The sequence below is a fragment of the Mercenaria mercenaria genome, chromosome 4 (assembly GCF_021730395.1).
Source record: "Mercenaria mercenaria strain notata chromosome 4, MADL_Memer_1, whole genome shotgun sequence".
NCBI lineage: Eukaryota > Metazoa > Mollusca > Bivalvia > Venerida > Veneridae > Mercenaria > Mercenaria mercenaria.
The window spans coordinates 52,349,230-52,369,669 of NC_069364.1; the positions used below are offsets into that span (position 1 = coordinate 52,349,230).

General features: G+C 35.6%; 2 protein-coding genes across 2 annotated transcripts; one reads left to right on the forward strand and one right to left on the reverse strand.

Annotated features, from left to right (window-relative positions):
• Nucleotides 1–564: 564 nt before the first annotated feature.
• Nucleotides 565–13,854, forward strand: LOC123553389 (uncharacterized). The gene is made up of 2 exons (XM_053541180.1): nucleotides 565–1,038; nucleotides 12,864–13,854. Exons 1-2 carry the CDS (start codon nucleotides 748–750, stop codon nucleotides 12,942–12,944), a joined length of 372 nt encoding a protein of 123 aa, XP_053397155.1. The 5' UTR covers nucleotides 565–747; the 3' UTR covers nucleotides 12,945–13,854.
• LOC123553388 (uncharacterized) lies at nucleotides 8,443–10,629 on the reverse strand. The gene is made up of 2 exons (XM_045343116.2): nucleotides 10,565–10,629; nucleotides 8,443–10,350 (listed from the first exon to the last, which is right to left on the reverse strand). Exon 2 carries the CDS (start codon nucleotides 10,330–10,332, stop codon nucleotides 8,935–8,937), a length of 1,398 nt encoding a protein of 465 aa, XP_045199051.2. The 5' UTR covers nucleotides 10,333–10,350; nucleotides 10,565–10,629; the 3' UTR covers nucleotides 8,443–8,934.
• Nucleotides 13,855–20,440: the final 6,586 nt, after the last annotated feature.

Consider the following 20,440-nt stretch of genomic DNA (forward strand, 5'->3'; position numbering starts at 1 on the left):
AACATACCTGTACATTAGAATAAGAGGTAGGAGAGAGTTTCAAAATTATGAGATCCCTTAAAAACATTTATACAATATATAAAATCTATATTTAATTAATTTTCTGGTTTTCAATCATATTATGTTGTTAATGACATATCTGTACATTAGAAGAAGAGGTAGGAGAGAGTTTCAAAAGAATAAATTCCCTTAAATGTTTATACAATATATACAATCTATATTCAGTATATACAATTTATATCTAATTGATTTACTGGTATTTCAATCGTATGTTAAATGTTATTAATAGCATTCAAAAAATAATGCGTATATGTCAATACCAAAATACTGTACTCAGCACATTTAAATGCAGATTTAAACTTGTTTGATATTTCGATCAGTTGTGAAATATATTGGTAAAATATGTTTAAAATTAGAAATTACAGTCAGACTGTTTACCGATATAAGAACCCATAGATCTATAACATTGAATCAAGAAAGTGGAACCAGCTTTATCTGTAATCGATAAGTTTACGTATAAATAAACTAGATCGCGCTCTCATAATCATTGCAGGGTACATAACGTCCAACTGTGCGGCGTATTGTCAGGATGTGCCCGGTTAGCCGCTTACTTCGATCAACTACGAGGACTAACCATGGCAGAGTGTATAGGGGGTCTGGTTCTTTTCTTTGGATCAGGCCCCTTTAAGGGTCCGCGGACCCTTTCTGCATTCGGGCAGTGAAGTACGCCTACTCACTTGGATTTGAATGTCTGAGTTCAAATCTCGGCTTGCTGGACTCGGTGCTGTCTCCCATAGCGGTCGCGCAACCTTTCTCTTTGGAGAAAGCGAAGCAGGGGAGTGGTTCTGGGTTCCAGCGGGCCCCCAGAGGAACACTTTCATGTCTTTGGTGATTTTTACGCAGGCCATGATTGTGGAGTCCCCTGGGGATGTATTTTCGACGATGGAACATCAAGAAAGAAGGGGATTACGCCGTCAAAATCAGGAACATAGAACTATGGAACTATATTTATGGTACATGTATAAGAAACGTTTTAATGTAAGTTTCAGCCTTGTTTTGGTATTTGTCTATGACGTTAGAATACGATTTGTTCGCTGATAGATTCTATCGTCTTCAGGCAGTTTCAATTATTTTGACTTACAAATTGTCATATTTAATCCATTTTAACAGTTATCAGTTACCCTTCGCTCCGTACTTCATTTTCTAACGTAAAGATTTGAACACAAACTGCTGCTGCGCATTTTGATGGATGTTACAGTTTTTCAAACCAAACCTATTTTTCAATAGACATAAAATTTAGCGAATATTGTAAAAATGTGAAATAAAATGCTGTAGATTCGTTTTTGACAAAAAAAAATCCCTTATTGGATTGCGTTTTTACTTCAAACAAATCATGCTTATATAATTCAAACGGCGGAAGATGTCACGTAACATACATTGAAAGAAATTAAAATAACGTGTGGTGATAGTTTGCGCATATTTTTGACTGATAATGTACTGGCCTAAAGTTACATCTCTTTTCTGAAATTCTGACCACGGTTGTGCAGAGCCTTCCAATAGTAAATTATGTAAAGGCATGAACCCCAGCAAACGTTTTCACCGGAACATACTGCTAGGATGGTACTGATAATTATTACAAAGTCATATCCCATCAATCTCAAGCTCCGTAATCAATGTTTCTGTAAAGTTTCATTGAAATGCGATCAAGCACTAAGGCAGGTAGACAGACAGGATATGTCAAGAGAAGTGTCATAATTTTCTCATGACAACTGTGCATGTGCTTGGTTAGATTACTGTACATGTAAGTAATTCCAAGTATTATAGTAACATAGATTATATTTGTACATCTTGAGTATCTTTTTAAATAAAACATAATTATTCTGGACATGAACTGAACAAATGGGTGGAATTGAACAAGAATTTCTTTAAACAGCATGCAATAACTACGGATAGGGGAGGTAAATATGTTGATATGCTTTGATAAGAAAACTGGTACGAAGTAACAAAGCTAATCAAAGCGCTCAAAGCGCTGATGGTGGCTGCTAATCAATGTTTAAAATATTACAAAGAAAGCGACAACTGAGGACTTGTTAATATAAACCATAAGAACTTCCTTTTTTTTTTGCCTTTTTTTTAATATTCGGCTTTGGTTTCAAAATTAATCCTTTTTCACTGCCAGTCATTGTTTACATACACACTGATTCAGTCTTTAACGAATAGTTTTGATCCTTTTTGATTATTTGTGACGAAAACTACAATATAAATTACATCCAAGATGTTTTACTATGAATAAATAATATAAGCTTTTTCTCCAAATCATTCAGCTTTTAAGGTTTCTTTTTAAAGCCTTTGGGCAGTGTCTGTCATGAATTATTATACACACTGATTTAGTCCGTATCAGATAGCTGTGGTTTTCATGAGACGTTTGTGAAAGAAAATAACACAAACATACACCAAAAATGCCCCTCAGAATGTCAGTTCTGCAGCCAGTGTATTTTAGAGGTGCATTAATTATCACTCCATCTGTTAAACTCAAAAGTTCGCTAGACAACAGCAGGCTTCGCAAAAATGCTGGACATTAAGTCAGACAAACTTACAACTTTAGTCAGACCGAGAAAAAAGTCGAAAATAGGTAACTGGTGAAACGAAACCGTTTTAATTTTTATACATATATTTGTATCCAGATATATTGAGACGCACCATGAGAAAACAAGCATAGTGCGTTTGCGACCAGCATAGATCCAGACCAGCCTGTTTATCAGCGCAGTCTGGTCAGAATCCATGCTGTTAGCTTTCAAAGCCTTTCGCAACTAGAGAAACTGTTAGCGAACAGTAAGGATCCTGACCAGAGTGGTGTGCGGATCCGCAGTTTGATCTGGGTCCATGCTGGTTACAAATGCACTATGTTGTTTTTCTCATGGTGCGACTCGAATGAATTTAGCTGAAGGGAGCAGAATCTGTCTTGAAACAATTCAATTTTTAAGTTGGTCAAATCTGTTATCCAACGACTTGCTACAGTCTGACAGATTGCCGTTTCAAAAAGGCGAGTATTAGTATCATCGCTGCGCCCACTTTCACGCCCACTTTCACGGGCTTACAAGTTGATGAAATTGTGATACAGTAGCAACACTTAGTCAAAGCGAGCTTGCAACACTTCTCAGCTTGGGCGACCTGTGGGTTTCCATGTTGATAATTCGTGTTTTGTCAGAAGAAATTATACCGAATACATGTGTATCTATGCATACATATAGTATCATATATTGTACATTTGCTGAAGGAAGATTGTCCGTGAGGGAATATTATTTAGAAAACATACATGTCTTTGATTCTCACGGCAGGTCACATTGCGAACAATATCGAATGAATTTTAACTGAATGTTCTTTTATTTTTGTTCACTCTCGTATTGCTAAGCATGTCTTAGTATATTTTGTTCTTGATATAACGATGAACTGTACATGTTCAAATTATATCAATAAAGTATACTGTCCTGTTCATAAATCATCTCACTAAATTTGCGCTAATTAGTGTTAATTGGCAGTATCAACGCCTGAGGAAATCCATTTCACTGCTGATTATCGATTTTCTATAAATAGCCTAATTAACATGTGGTCATATTTTTGCGTGCTTGAAATGCAGTCGAAAATTCAGTAACATTCTTAGATCATGTTCAAGTTACATCAATAAAGTATACTGTCCTGTTCATAAATCATCTCACTAAATTTGCGCTAATTAGTGTTAATTGGCAGTATCAACGCCTGAGGAAATCCATTTCACTGCTGATTATCGATTTTCTATAAATAGCCTAATTAACATGTGGTCATATTTTTGCGTGCTTGAAATGCAGTCGAAAATTCAGTAACATTCTTAGATCATGTTCAAGTTACATCAATAAAGTATACTGTCCTGTTCATAAATCATCTCACTAAATTTGCGCTAATTAGTGTTAATTGGCAGTATCAACGCCTGAGGAAATCCATTTCACTGCTGATTATCGATTTTCTATAAATAGCCTAATTAACATGTGGTCATATTTTTTGCGTGCTTGAAATGCAGTCGAAAATTCAGTAACATGTCATTTTTAGATCACTAGGGTTGCATTGATATACTATCTTACAATTTGATAGCTATGACGAACATTTATGTTTGTTCTGACATATTTGAAAAGTGTTACAACTTGCTGGAAAAGCTATCAGAGGTACAAACTGGTATTGTCTATGGACCGCAAATGTTTGGAAACTTTTCCGTTGAAATTCCGTTTCTATTTTTAGCCGCGGATTATTGCTAGCAGAAGTCATTGTTCTTTATCAAATCAAGCCTTAAATTTCGGGAGTTATACATGTGACACTGCGGTTAGGAAACATTTTTGAATTGTCAGTCTGGATTACCAGGCTAGGTTTCTATATATACATAAGCTACCTTTTCTACGTTATAAGCTACGTGACCTCTGGGGCAGTACTATGCAATATAGCTAATCAATATCATCGCTCCAGTTCAGGTGACATGAGGTCATCGTTTATTCACGTGACCATAAATTTGCATATTTGTATTCATACACGTGGTTGTTTTAATTAAAACGGTGACTTCAGTTTAGTATTGATTTTAGTCGCCGAATTTACATTAAGGTTATAATGCAGTAATTCGGTCCAAAATGTGCTTCCGTGGTGTAGTCGAAAGAAGTCCCTAATAAATAGATCCTAATTTTTCCATTTTTCGCGCATTTGCGCGTAAATCGGAGGTCAAATGGGCATTATTTCACTCGTGGAATGAATTTTACATAAAATAGGACACGTTTCATTCTAATACTGGCATGTTTTCGAGTTGTTTACTTGAAAACGAAAGTAGGGTGTTTATTCTGCGGACCGCTTTCTGAAATGCGGCAATATGAGGGTACCTGACTTCAGTTGACTTGCATTTCACTGCATACTATTCAACACCCCTTTTTCTTTTCGTTTTCTTGAAGCAAATGTATGGATATCTTGTGGAAAATAGGTCTACGATGGAGTGAAAATCTAGAAACTGTAACAAAATTGGTCTGAAGTAGCTGAATTTTATATGAAACAAAGAACAATTTCTTTTATTGGTATATAGCCTTAAAAATGGTATTAAGGCATATATTGTAGCTTTGCATATTCTGCGCGTTGCGTAGATAATTGTTTACCTGGAAAGCTTGGAACTATTTTTGGTTGTGTTGTTAGGATGGTCTTAAGAACTGACAAGATTTCTCAAACGGAGTATTCTTTTTGACACTGGTGGCAGCAGCCACCAAAAATTTGAAGTCCAATCAATATTCGTGATATTGAAAGACATTTTGTTAAATCTCCAGTAGACCTGCCGTTACAATGTTATGAAATAATTAAAATTTTCAAACTGTATAGTGAAACAAGGGGGATAAGTCAATAGGTGAACTAGAAGATGCTTTTGTAAAAAATCGCACGTCTCCCCCAATGCAGAGGTCAACAGGGGACATGAGCGGAAGTCAAAGAGGCACTGATGGTTGGCTACAATAGGGATCATCTACTTGGCATGTTCAATCATCCCACTAAGTTTCCCTGTGACCTTGACCTTTGATTGAGTGACCTCAAAATCAGTAGGGGTCATCTATTCTGCACGTCCAATCATCCTATTAAGTTTGAACATTCTGGATCAAGTGATTCTCAAGTTACTGACTGGAAAGTGTTTTCGATGTTAAGCTCCCTGTGACTTTGATCTTTCATGGTGTGACCCCAAAATTAAAAGAGGTCATCTAATGTGTAAGTCCTATCATCCTATGAAGTTTGAAGGTTCTGGATAAAATGGTTCTCAAGTTATTGGCCGGAAATGGATTTCCATGTTCTATCCGCTGCGACTTTGACCTTCAATAGAGTGATCCCAAAATCAATAGGGGTCATCTACTCTGCATGACCAATCATCCTATGAAGTTTCAGCATCCTGGGTCTTGTGGTTCTCAAGTTACTGACCGGAAGTGGTTTTCCATGTTCGTGTCCCTGCGACCTTGAACTTTAAAAGAGGGACCCCAAAAACAATAGGGGTCATTTGCTCTGCATGCCCAATCAAAGTATGAAGTTTCAACATTCTGGGTCAAGCGGTTATCAAGTTATTGATCGGAAATGGTTTTCCATATTCAAGCCCCTGTGAACTTGACCTTTAACAGAGCAACCCAAAAATCAATAGGGGTCATTTACTCTGCATGACCAATCATCCTATGAAGTTTCAACGTTCTGGGTCATGTGGTTATCAAGTTACTAACCGGAAATGGGTTTACATGTTCGGGCCCCTGTGACCTTGACCTTTACTAAAGTGACCCAAAAATTAATAAGGATCATTTACTCTGCATGTCCAATCATTCTATGAAGATTCAACATTGTGGGTCACGTAGTACTCTAGTTATTAATTGGAAATGGTTTTCCATGTTTAGGCCCCTGTGACCTTGACCTTAAACAGAGTGACTCCAAAATCAATAGGGGTTATCTACTCTGCATGATCAATCATCCTATGAAGTTTCAATATCCTGGATTAAGTGGTTCTAAAGTTATTGATCGGAAATGGTTTTCCATGTTGGGGCCCCTGTGACCTTGACCTTTAACAGAGTGACCCTAAAACCAATAGGGATCATTTACTTTGCATGGCCAATCATCCTATGAAGTTTCAACATTCTGGGTCAAGTGGTTCTCAAGTTATTGATCGGAAATGGGTTTCCATGTTGGGGCCCCTGTGACCTTGACCTTTGAAGTAGCGGTCCCAAAGCAATAGGGATCCTCTACTCCATTAACCCTGTCACCCTATGAAGTTAAAAGGTTCTAGGTCAAATGGTTCTCTAGTTATTGATCGGAAATGAAGTGTGACGGACGGACAGACGGACGGACGGACGGACAGGACAAAAACAATATGTCTTCTCAAGTAGGGGAGACATAATAAAAATACTTGTCACAGGATGTAGTTAGACAAACTAGCCTGGTGTAAGTTAGGCTATTCAGTTATTTCTCCATATTTTTTACCTAAAACATACATGTAAACGTACGTTACATGGATATACAAAAAAACAAAGCAGTACATGTACACTATTTCATATACTAAAAATTCAATCAATGCGGATCAAAACAACTAAAATTATGACAAGTAACATGCATAACATTTATGCGGTGATATGCGTCCATCTCGTAAAAAGGCAGGGATGAAAGAGATACGTTCACAGAAAAGACCACTTTTTTAAAAAGTGTAGTTTTTTTTTCACATTCAGAATAATTTCTAAGACAACATTCATTCATCATTTTCTTTTATAATATATATTTCTTGTGAATACTGCGCCTTCTTTTACCTTTCGCCTACCTGTACACACGTCCATAACGTCTTGGTCTGAAGATCAGTAGGAAAGGTTATGCATTTTTTTTTAAATAACGTTGACGAAGCGTAGAGTCTCTACGATAGATGCACGATGTAAGATAAATTACCGGTAGTGCGCGCGTTTTAGAGCGAAATGGGCTAGTACATTCTCTTGTTAGGTACCATGGACCTATACTATAACGTTATTTCTGGTCTAAGTGGATTTTCAAATGATGATAATGAAATCAGATTTAGCATCACCAAAATTTCATATATTAAAGGTGTATTAACAAATATACAAACGTTAAAGGTACTTCATCAAATATCTGAAATGGGCAACACAGATGATTTTAAAGGAACGTAGCCAACATCAACTAAAAATTGTCATTGACATTGTTCTTAGAATGCAAAATAACTGCTCTAGCTTTTTAACACCAGTTTACATTGACACCTTTGTTTTCATTGGAGCTATATGATTTTGTTCGTTTTGGGTTTAACGCCGTTTTCACCAGTATTTCAGTTAGGTAACGGCGGACAGTTAACCTAACCAGTGCTCCTGAATTACCTGTTCACTGCCAACTTTCCCAAATGAATCAGAGGTGGAGGGCGAATGATTTCAGACACAATGTCTATTATCAAATCGTCACGGAGAACATATGCCCCGCCCGGGGATGAAACTCACGACCTCGCGATCCATAGATCTGCGCTCTCCCTACTGAGCTAAGCGGATTGACGGGGGTAAATGAGGGGCGCATATGCCCGCCTTATATATATAAACGTAGAAGCTCCATGAAGGTAATCAGACCATAAACATTGCAGTGCCCCGAAATATCTTTATGTGAGTAACAATTGGAAAGAACACAACAGTACACATGTGGTATAACCCTTATCCTAAATAGTGTAACATAAAAACATGTGAAAAAAGAGTCTTCTTGGATAATTCCATGTTCTGACTTCCGCTTAAAACTGTGCACAGGGCGTAAGGGGGTAAGGGGTGTTCTACTTTTTATTACCTCTCTAAAACCCGCTAAGTTTTAACTTTTCTTTTATTAATTCCTTGATTCAGAAGAATCTTCTTCTACACTATCTTACAACGTCTTTATTTTCTCAGTAGGGTTATTTTGGCTATATGTTGATATTTGTAGAGTCGATAAAATAACATCGAATGAGATTCTTGTGTTTGTAGTCACGCGAACACGGCTGTTAAAAATGTCTCAGATATCTATACATTTGTTTTTTGCATCCATACAATCTGAACTAGAACACATTACAAAATATTTAGATAGTAGTAAAAGTATGCATTCAAAACATCTAACACTGCGTCTTTTTTGTAATATCGAACATTGTAATATATTCGCAACGACGTCATGTATAGCCGACCTTTGATAGAAATAGAAATAATTTCAGCATTCAAATAACAACTTTATTTTGACATGCTGAAGTTAAACAATCAAACAAACAAAAATGAATAACACTACATGCAATGTATACAAAACTTAGCAAGTAAATGAAAAATAACAATAATTATATACAAGTAAAATGAATAGTGAATCTGAATAAAAATTGTACAACATAAAGTAAAATATTCTAAACTTGACGATGTATTTTAAACTTTACACATCCATTTCGTTTGAAATGTCAATTGAATCTTTTGTTACTTTCCTGTGACCAACTCGCTCGGACCTAAGCGCCTTCCATGCGTAGTCATATCGCTTCAGACTTTTGCGCGCCGCAGTATTTATTTTTGGAGTTTTTATTACCATCCTTCGAATAAAAACACTGCAGTTTTTCTTCACAACATCATTAACTTGGGTTCGAATGTCTGAGCGACCGAGTAGGCATCTTTCCCAGTTTGCTTTATTTGCAAATCCTCGACGACATAGTTTATTGTACACAACATGCTTTCTTGTCCGGTATTTTGTCTGAACAGCAATCTCATACAGAGCAGGAACATTCGTTTTTCCACCAAAAATGCTCTTTGCTCTGAATCCGCATCCGCTTCCTGATCGCAAAGTCGTAACTCCAAAAGACTTCATTTCCGATGGTGATACGGCAATTTTCCATGCCGACCAAGGCATTTCTCTTAGCGTAAAGTTGCATTCAGTGACGTTTTCTCGACGTAATTTTGCCAAATATTTTTCCTCGAACTTCTTGTGTTTAGGAACTGCTGGCTTCGTCCGGATTGATCTTTTCGTAAACGATGGTTTATTGGTCAAAGGCGTTGCTTTTGTCAGCTTAATGAGTTTATGGGTTGTTTTAGGTGCGGGTTTGGTCGCTGCAGCAGCCGATGGAGAAACGGTTGTTGGGACAGTTGGTGCTTTGTCACGTAAGTCACCAAACAGCTTATCTAAATCCTTGTGAATTGCTCCAGTTCTTGCACGAACTTCCTTTTCGTAGTTCTGAAAAAGGTCGTCACCATTTTCTCTATAGCAAACTGTCATCAAAAAGTCAAAAATATTTTTGAAGTCTTCCAATTTGAGATGTTGTCCGCATGTTTTCTTTGCTATATCGCCATAAAATTCGTCGGCATAACTGTTTGAGCCGCACTGAACAGAGTAGATACGTACGCCAACAACCGCCAGACTGTCGGCTTCCTTTCTCCAGTCTAGTTTCAATTTATTTTGGGAATAATCAGGTTCATGCGGTCTGCAATCTCCAATCATAACAAGTGCCCTCTGTGAACCCGGTGTCCAAGTCAGTTTTGTTCTTACTTCATGTAGAACAAGTTCGTAGCATTCGTCTGCATCGCCTCCGCTTGTTCTTTTCACGTTATTTACGAACGCTACCAGTTTGGCTACGTCATCAGTGAAATCGATGTATTTTGTGACGTAGGTTTTTCTATCGCAGTAGTCACCATGTGCAAAGATGGCTATCTTTATGCCAGGAATATCTGCTTGGAGGCGCTGTATCATGTCAGAGACGCGTCCACGAACCTCTTCCAGATAACTGTACATACTTCCTGTGGTATCAAATGAGAACACAATCTCCATCGGGCCGTTCGGTAGCGCCATTTAGTATTATAGTTTACCCTGTTGGAATAAAAGAAGAATACATCAAAACATGTACTTTTATAGCTATGTCGGCATTCATAATAAATCTATTTAATAAAACATAGTTAACATAATTGTGAAAATATTGTTAATGCTTCAGTCATACTTTTATATACACCAAGACAGCCTTCTCCTGATAATATATTATATTCTATCTGCATTTTTATAAAAACATATTTAATAAAACATTTACCTTTAAAATGAAAAGAGGGTAGACAACTGCAGCAGGTATATATTGTGAAACTTCTATTACTTCTATACTTGTGAATTGATAAATAACCGATATCGTCGGTATATATATAGTCATATTTGCTTGTTACTGATTTGTATGAGCTTGTCTTTAACGCATGCGCAAATAAAGCAATACGTCATTTTATGCATGTGTATTTTTAGGTTTATGTTATATCTATATTTAGTTTAAATTGGTACAAATAATTTGCTGACTAGTTAGATTACAGTTTTAAATTATTCCGATATAATATTTTTTCACTAAGACGAATTCATTGAATTACGTATGAAATACCTCAGGTTAAATACCTATCAAAGATAATAGTATCTCTTAAAAACATAATTATATTGAACTTGAGTGTCAAAAGTGGTTTGAGATGGTGAAATAGATCTATTCATTCATAGGTCGTGATCGTGTTGTGATCATACATATGTACATGAGCCTTTTGACTCACTATTGAAAAGTTGGCACCTTTATGTAGTTTAATACTTTTGTCAGTTAAAAATAAAACGGTCGGTGATTGGCCTAATTTGAATTTATTTCTTCCAACTTTATGTTTTCATAATAACTAGTAATATTCATATGAATTTCAGTTCCTTATGTCGATATTGCTTTTTTAGTGTTATAAGTTATTAAATTTATAAGTTATTTATTTCAAAAGTCAATTTTCAGACTTAAAATCAGATTTTTATCATAACATTTTTTATCATAACAAATATGATTCAACTATAGAAAAAAATGAAATGCTTCAAAAACCAAACTTGCACGATCTATCGACCGGCCAATGTTTGAGACAAGAAAGTAACATTTTCTTATTGATTGTAATATGTTAGCTGATTCTTATACTCTGTGTTCAGACCTTACGTTTTGTTAAGATGAGGTAACGCCTCTATAATTGTGTCCCTTTTCTTCTCAAAACATAAATAATCAGAGCGGAGAAAAATTAGTTAGGATATATAAGAGAAATGATTAAAAAAAAATAACAAGAGCTGTCTCCGTAGGATGACACATGCCCCCGATGGCACTTTGAATGAATAGTTATGGCCGATGTTAGAGTTTAGGACCTTTGACCTACGGACCTGGGTCTTGCGCGCGACACATCGTCTTACTGTGTCACACATTCATGCATAGTTATTTTAAAATCCATGCATGAATGACAAAGATATGGACCGGACATGCCCATAAATGCACTATCATGAAAAATGATCTTTAACGTCTAAGTGTGACCTTGACCTTTGAGCTACGGACCTGGGTCTTGCGCACTGCACGTCATCTTACTGTGGTACACATTCATGCCAAGTTATTTGAAAATCCATTCATCGATGACAAAGATATGGACCGAACACGCCCATCAATGCACTATCCTTTAACGTCTAAGTGTGACCTTGACCTTTGAGCTACGGACCTGGGTCTTGCGCACTGCACGTCATCTTACTGTGGTACACATTCATGCCAAGTTATTTGAAAATCCATCCATCGATGACAAAGATATGGACCGGACACGCCCATCAATGCACTATCCTTTAACGTCTAAGTGTGACCTTGACCTTTGAGCTACGGACCTGGGTCTTGCGCACTGCACGTCGTCTTACTGTGGTACACATTCATGCCAAGTTATTTGAAAATCCATCCATCGATGACAAAGATATGGACCGGACACGCCCATCAATGCACTATCCTTTAACGTCTAAGTGTGACCTTGACCTTTGAGCTACGGACCTGGGTCTTGCGCACTGCACGTCGTCTTACTGTGGTACACATTCATGCCAAGTTATTTGAAAATCCATCCATCGATGACAAAGATATGGACCGGACACGAAAATTGCGGACAGACCGACAGACTGACAGACCGACAAACAGACAGACGGTTCAAAAACTATATGCCTCCCTTCGGGGGCATAAAAAGATCATCTAGTCTGTAGACAGACTGCTGTTTATATAGATCTGCAATTAGCTATAATGGAACATGTAATAAAAACCCCCAGAGAGGTATCAAACAAACACACACAACAGAGTAAGGTGTCGCTATTGGAAAGCCAATGTAAAGCCACCACTTGTGGAGTTTATACCGGCATATTTGCGCCAATCTACAGTCCAAAGCCCCAACAAGTTTCCTATTAACAATACATTTTAAATAATGTTATTCCCCGCAACCCGAACCCTTTACATACGTTATAGTAACCATAGGAACACATTGTAAAAACAAAACAAATAAAAATATATATCAAAACCCACTTACTGGCACTTAATGTTTTTTTTTCAGAAGCCAAATAAGTCAGAAGCCATAGTTACAACAAAGAGAAACACAATTAGGACAATACGAAGCAGAACAGGGGACACTTAACAGCACTTTCCGTCCTTTTGGGGATTCAACAGCTATTTTCTATGAAGTCCCCTATCTGTCATGTCATCGAACAATCAAAGAAGAAAGCTTGCTGATCTGAGTCATAAATACAAAGAAGCAAAATCTGTCATTGATTCTCGCGAGACCAAAGTCAAATTTTATTTTTGAATGAAACACGACTTTCTTGTTCATTAAAATGAAGAAAACAGTAATGGTCCTAACCTAAAATGTCAACATTTACAACAGTACTTGGCAAGACATGAAATAATCAGCTATTCTACCTTATATGTCTCAACCTGATGAAAAGTTCAGTTGCAGAGAGGCGGAATGGTCGCGCTCGTAATGGCTGAGAAGGTCTACTATAACAACCATAAATTATACTTCACATTGTAACTAGTAAAAGGAAAAAATCAGATCATGCAAAACTGATCACGGATCTATATAGGTCACTAAAGGGAATAACCGGTCTTTGTTTTAAACAAGAGCTACAGCTAGTGGTAACCCCCTATACCCAAAAGTTTTACAAAATTTTCAGCATTGTATGCACTATTCTTAGGTCACATACATTTTATTTGCTACAGTGGTCTATATTTGTGTAGTCATAAGTTTTTTTTTCATCTGTTTAAACGTTAAAAAGACCTTTCCCAAATGCATAGTGTTACATACTTTCTAAATAGATACAAACATTTGGGATGAAATTTTCAAAGTGTTATATGCCACTATAAGGAAAACGGAACAAATAAAGCAGAAGGCTCTGTAGAATAATTTGCGAGGCAACACGAATTGTTATTTTTCATTAGTTGAACGAGTTCCAGTGGATTTTAATCACTCTTGTTTAAGGCATTTCCAAATTACTTTCAATCTTGTACATTTTGCCTGTAAACGCTTCTATATATAACATCTAATTACACAGGATCATCTAAATAGATACAAACATTTGGGATGAAATTTTCAAAGTGTTATATGCCACTATAAGGAAAACGGAACAAATAAAGCAGAAGGCTCTGTAGAATAATTTGCGAGGCAACACGAATTGTTATTTTTCATTAGTTGAACGAGTTCCAGTGGATTTTAATCACTCTTGTTTAAGGCATTTCCAAATTACTTTCAATCTTGTACATTTTGCCTGTAAACGCTTCTATATATAACATCTAATTACACAGGATCATCATTTATATACCGCCTTGGTAGCCTAGTGGTAGAGCGTCCGCTTCGAGTGCGGGAGGTCGTGGGTTCGATCCCTGGCCGCGTCATACCAAAGACGTACAAAATGGTACTAGTAGCTTCCTCGCTTGGCGCTCAGCATTAAGAGGATAGTGCTAGGACTGGTCAGCCCGGTGTCAGTATAATGTGACTGGGTGGGGTTTCATGCCACGTGTTTACGGCGTGATATTCCAGTGAGGCAACACTATAAAGTTGGGCATTGTGCTCACTGCTACAAGTAGACACCATCTTTTATATGACTGAAAAATTGTTGAATGTTAAACCCGAACACACACACACACGCACGCACGCACGCACACACGCACACACACACACACTTAAAGTTTATAGAAGATATTCAACAGCTTCGTATAAATGTGGTTTTACAAAATGACAAAATGAAATTGCCTTCACGCTTGTTTCGTAAGGCTTTTCTGCCTTCTGAAATGGTTTTGAGTATATGCATCTATGATGTGTTATGTTCGTTTTGTGTGTTTTATAGTAAAACAACTACAAAGATCATCCATGTCGAAGAAGGAGAAGTTTTTCGGATATCCTCGAGAAATGTATTGAACAAAAACCTATTATTTTGAATAGAAATGACTGCTGAATTGCTGCCGATAATATAATGGATAGTTATTAAAGTAAGGTCATTGTTATCATTTGTAAGCCCGGGTTCGAGTCACACATGACGCGAGTATTTTTTCTTTTTGTACAACAAATTGGTTTCGTTATATATATTTTAGTATTATTTCATTTTCGTACTTTATTTAGTAATTTCAGCTATAGGATGTTTCATTCTTAGTGTTCTATAGTTGAATTGAATTTCAACATTTTTCTTCTTCACTGCCAATATCAGTCTCTGAATAATCTGTTTCATCAACATCAACTGATGTCTCACGATAAAGTTCTCGATGATCAGATCAACCCCAATACTTTTGTTAGATGTCCTCTACGTGCAGAATGCACTTTTGTAATTCATTTACTGTGATCGAACTCAACCCATCGATTAGTGTTTTCACTTTCTGCATTTTGAAGCTGTTTTTCTAGCAACACATCCTGAAAAATGTAAAACGATAAAGTGAAGGTAGATACTTCCCATTTTCATGATTTTATATCTCACTTTATTATAATGATGTTATATTTCAAAAGATTTTACCTTTCAAATACGCCCAAATAAGTTCGACTGTGTTTAGGTCGGCATGGAAGGCGGAAGACCGCGACGTGTCCGTTTCGGGAAGGTATATGTTGAGCGCAAATAACCAATCTGCGCTATTTACCAAACGCGCAGCGCATATAACAAATTTTTGTACGTTGGTTATATGCGCAACGATTTACCAATCGTTGCGCAGGATAAATTTAACCTGCCCGATTTACCAAATGCGCAGCGCAAATAACAAATGTAACTTTATATATCAGAAATTTGCATTTCGTGTTTGATAAATCATGCAGTTGGTCAATTTATTAATAAATATAGATGTCAAATGCTGAATATCTCGGTACTTAAATTAGGTGTCATAAATTTGTTTCTATATCAGTAAATTCACGGCAGTCGGTCACCAGGTTTCAATACCTCCAATCTAATACAAGATGCAATAAAACCCAAACATGCGTGAAGGTGTGATTTCCTCCAGCTTGCACACGTCGTCCCCTGGTATGTTTTAGGCTATTTTTATAATTTTCTACTTCACCCGAGCACACACTTAGCAAAATATCGTTTTTATTATATTGAAATATCTTGAAATTTCCCAAGAATATTCTTTCTACCAACGGGAGCATATCTCTCAACATGTCTAAGATAAAAGATGAAATAAAAAAGTCACAGAATTAAAAGAAAATTCTTACAGATCTTAACTATATTATTATTATTATTTTATAGTACAAAGTCGATTGAATAAAGAGTAGGCCTTTGATTACAGACTAAAACTATAGAGTTTTTTTACAAATCTAAATGGATCTATAATGTTACACCTGTAACTTACGTTGGAGGTCGGTCCTGCGCTAATAGCAAAGTTTGAAATTACACTGTATTTCAGATATATTTCATTTATAAAACATACTATTTATGTAACTTTCAAATGAATACTGTAGAAAAATGAATAGAAAAAGAGTGATTTCTGTCATAACGAGAACGAAATATTACATTTTTTATCTGCGCAAGATGTGTGTCTGCGCTAATAATAAATCTGGAAATTACTCTGATAACTTAAATATCTTTTATAAATCATATTAACTTTTACTTTGATTTACGATTACAGACTAAAACTATAGGTTTTTTTTTTTACAAATCAAAATGGATCTATAATGTTACACCTGTAACTTGCGTGGCAGGTCGGTCCTGCGCTAATAGCAAAGTTTGAAATTACACTGTATTTCAGATATATTTCATTCATAAAACATACTATTTATGTAACTTTCAAATGAATACTGTAGAAAAATGAATAGAAAAAGAGTGATTTCTGTCATAACGAGAACGAAATATTACATTTTTTATCTGCGCAAGATGTGTGTCTGCGCTAATAATAAATCTGGAAATTACTCTGATAACTTAAATATCTTTTATAAATCATATTAACTTTTACTTTGATTTACGATTACAGACTAAAACTATAGGTTTTTTTTTACAAATCAAAATGGATCTATAATGTTACACCTGTAACTTGCGTGGCAGGTCGGTCCTGCTCTAATAGCAAAGTTTGAAATTACACTGTATTTCAGACATATTTCATTCATAAAACATACTATTTGTGTAACTTTCAAATGAATACTGTAATAATTATTTTCTACTCTGAAAACATTTTTTAAGAAGTTACATAAATGGTATCTTTTAGAATTGAAATATGTTTGAAATATCGACGTCATTTCAGGATTTGCTATTTGCAGGACCGACATCCCGCGCAGGATACAGATGTAACAAAATATTCATTTGGCAAAAGCTACATTTCAGCCTGTAATCATAAAACAATGATAAAGTTAGCATGGTTTATGAAAGATATCATAGTTATCAGGATTATTTCCAGATTTTTTATTAGCGCAGGGCAAACACATCTTGCACAGATAACAAATGTAATATTTCGTTCTCGTTATGACGGAAATCACGCTTCTTTCTATTTTTTTTTCTACTCCGAAAACATTTTTATGAAGTTACAAATAGTATCTTTTAGAATTGAAATATGTTTGAAATATCAACGTCAGTTCAGAAATTGCTATTAGCACAGGAACAACATCCCTCGCAGGCTACGGATGAAACATTATATTCAGATTTTCAAAAGCTACATTTTTAGATTGTAATCGAAAAACGAAGTAAAAGTTAAAATGGTTTATAAAAGATATTCAAGTTATTGGAGTAATTTTCTTCTATTAGCGCAGGACACACATCTTGCACACCTACAAAATGTAAAATTTCGTTCACATTTTGAGGAATTTTATTAGTTCTTCATTCTATTTATCTCACTATAAAACATTAAACAATTATATAAGTATAAAAGATCTGTAAGTTCGTCTTATAATTCTGCTTATTTTTGTTTTATTTTTAATCTTGGCCATGTCAAGAGATATGCTCAGGTCGGTAAAAAGAACTGCACTTTTTCAATATGATGAAAAGAAAAGCGATATGGTGAAATGTGGTAAGTGTGTGGCAATTCAGTCTGTAATGTAAGTCTCCTTTATGTTCTATATTCGGTATAAAATGACTGCGTGTGATCGAATGAAGTAAAATACTTTAGTTATAAAAAGAATAGAGAGGACGATGTGGCTATCCGAAGGAAATCACACCTTCACGCATGTTTGAGTTTTATTGCATATTGTATCATATTGCAGGTATTGAAACCAGGTGACCGACTCCCATGAATTTAATGATGTTGAAATAAATTTATGACACATTTTTAAAACCAAGATTTGCAATATCAGTCTGTAATTTTTAAACAATGTAAAAGTTAGCATGGTTTATGGCAGATATGCATATTATCAGAGTAATTTCCAGATTTTCTATTAGCGCAGGATCGACATCCCGGACAGGCTACGGCGTTTAAAAGTTAAAAAAAGTATAAAAATAAATAAAAAAATACTTGTGTTATTAAATATACTTGGGATATTTTGTATCATTTTAACACCTATGACAAATGACTCTTAATACCGTCGTCAACAGAAATTTATAGGCCATAAACTACCAGGGACGTGAGAATCTCATTGAAATTACCGCATAAATACGCTCATTTACTTTAAAAAATGTTTTTCTTTTTCTTTACAAATTCACACCTTTACGCGTGCCTGATCACCGTCAGTTTTACAATTTTATGTAGGCCTACAAGTCTAACACTCTAATGATATTCAATTTTATCGGGAGATATCATCCATATGTTAAAAGCGCAGACTTATTTACCAAACGCGCAAGACAGTTGCCCTGCGCATATAAGAAATATATAAGGTTGCCCGATTTACAAATCGTTGCGCAGATAACAAATTGGTTATTTGCGCTGCGCAATTTACCAAATGCGCAGATTGGCTATATGCGCGTAACATATATACTGGCAGAGCACGTAATTTGATTGATTGAAATGGAAATGTTATGAATAAAACAGTGAGATTCGTGCCTGCATGCGAATTTCTATCAGGCTGAAAATATAAAAATCTCAACTTTTTACTCCACTGGGTCATACTATTTGTTAATACCTGCATTACTTATTCTTAACAATAAATTAATTCAAAAAGTGTGTCGTATTCGGGACTCTAACCCATGCTGAAAGATCTTACTGTGCCCTATCTTTATTTTTAGCCTATTTTTCGCAAATTTACGCTACTTTTTGAAAAACTATTCATTTCATTGTCCGAGGATAATTATTACTCAGGAATCCAAAATGCTTCCTACCCTTCAGTTATAAGATCAGTAATTCGGTGGGGAAAGAAGTCCATAGTAAGTAGATTCTGATTTTTCCATTTGTTTTGTGCATTTTCATGTAGAACGGGTGCTTTTCTTCATTACTAGAATACATTCTGCGTAAAATGTGATGGTTTGCATGTTGATACTCAAACGAGGGCAAGTTTAGCAGATCGAAATCGAAAGAAGAGGTTTATTGTGCGGTCAAGAACAAATATGCGTCATATTTAGGATAGCAGACCACCACTGACTGGTATTTGACTAGGAACTTTTGAAACCCCTATTTTCTTTTTCTTTTTCGTTAATTTATGATAGAAAATGGGTGTAGAAAAACGTGATGTCTATACAGATTCGTAATAAGATATTTTTATATGAAACAAGGAAGGATTTGAATTGGTGTTGGATAACGTGATGTCTATAAAGATACGGAAATAAGATATTTTAAAATGAAACAAGGAAGGATTTGAATTAGTGATCTTTGACCTTCAAAATGGATTATTTGCATATATTAAAAATATTTGACATAGAGTCATCAAACCTCACAGGATTGTTATTCAGCAAATGAAGTTACTCGCCTGGTGTTTTAATTGGGATTTCACACATCCAGACCAGTGTTAGGGCTGTTAATTCTGTCAAAAAGATGCAAAGAAAGGACCAAAAAGTTTGTGTTGCATGCATTTCAAAAAATATTTGACCTAGGATTATGAAACATTGTAGGAATATTATTCAACATGTGAAGTTGTGCACCTGAGGATTTGTTCGAGTTTTCTATCGGTCAGATCAGAGTTATGGCCCTCGATTTAGTAAAAAAGTACACATAAAGGACTTACGAATTTTTATCACATGTATCTCTAAAAGGTTTTGACTAAGAGTCTTAAAACATCAGATGATTGTTATATAGCATGTGAAGTTGTGCACCTGGAATTCTGATAGGGATTTCACTCAGCCAGACCAGAGTTATGATCCTTGACTTTGTGAAAAAATACAAATTAAGTAATTAAAAGTTTGTGCTGCTTAATTATATCTTGAAAGATATTTCACTTCGTCATGAAACAATGCAGGAATATTATTTTCTGCCACTATGCGAAAAAAAAAAAATCCAGGGACAATTGTAAATACAATTTACTAAAATATGTTTCATTTCTCCTGCACCAATAACAATGCTTCAGTTTGTTTGCAAATTTTACGTGGAGAGAAAGCGGGCATGTGCAACACTGTCACTTCAAATTTGTGATATGTTTCTTGAAGTTAAAATGATCATTTTGATATCATAGAACTTATATCAGACTGTTTGGTTTTTATCTCGTACACCATATCGGATGCTGTGCCAACAGTTTTGTGTTTGCAAGATGTGGAACCCTTACCTAAATAGCATTCAAAGTTCATGAAAATAATAAATCTTCATCACATTTTGTGG

Excerpts from the sequence above, each read along its gene's own strand:
- LOC123553389 (XM_053541180.1), top strand. The coding sequence starts at position 748 with ATGTCTGAGTTCAAATCTCGGCTTGCTGGACTCGGTGCTGTCTCCCAT. Across the intron at positions 1,039-12,863 it reads TGTATAAGAAACGTTTTAAT|AAGCCAAATAAGTCAGAAGC; the intron begins GTAAGTTTCAGC and ends TTTTTTTTTCAG.
- LOC123553388 (XM_045343116.2), bottom strand. The coding sequence starts at position 10,332 with ATGGCGCTACCGAACGGCCCGATGGAGATTGTGTTCTCATTTGATACC.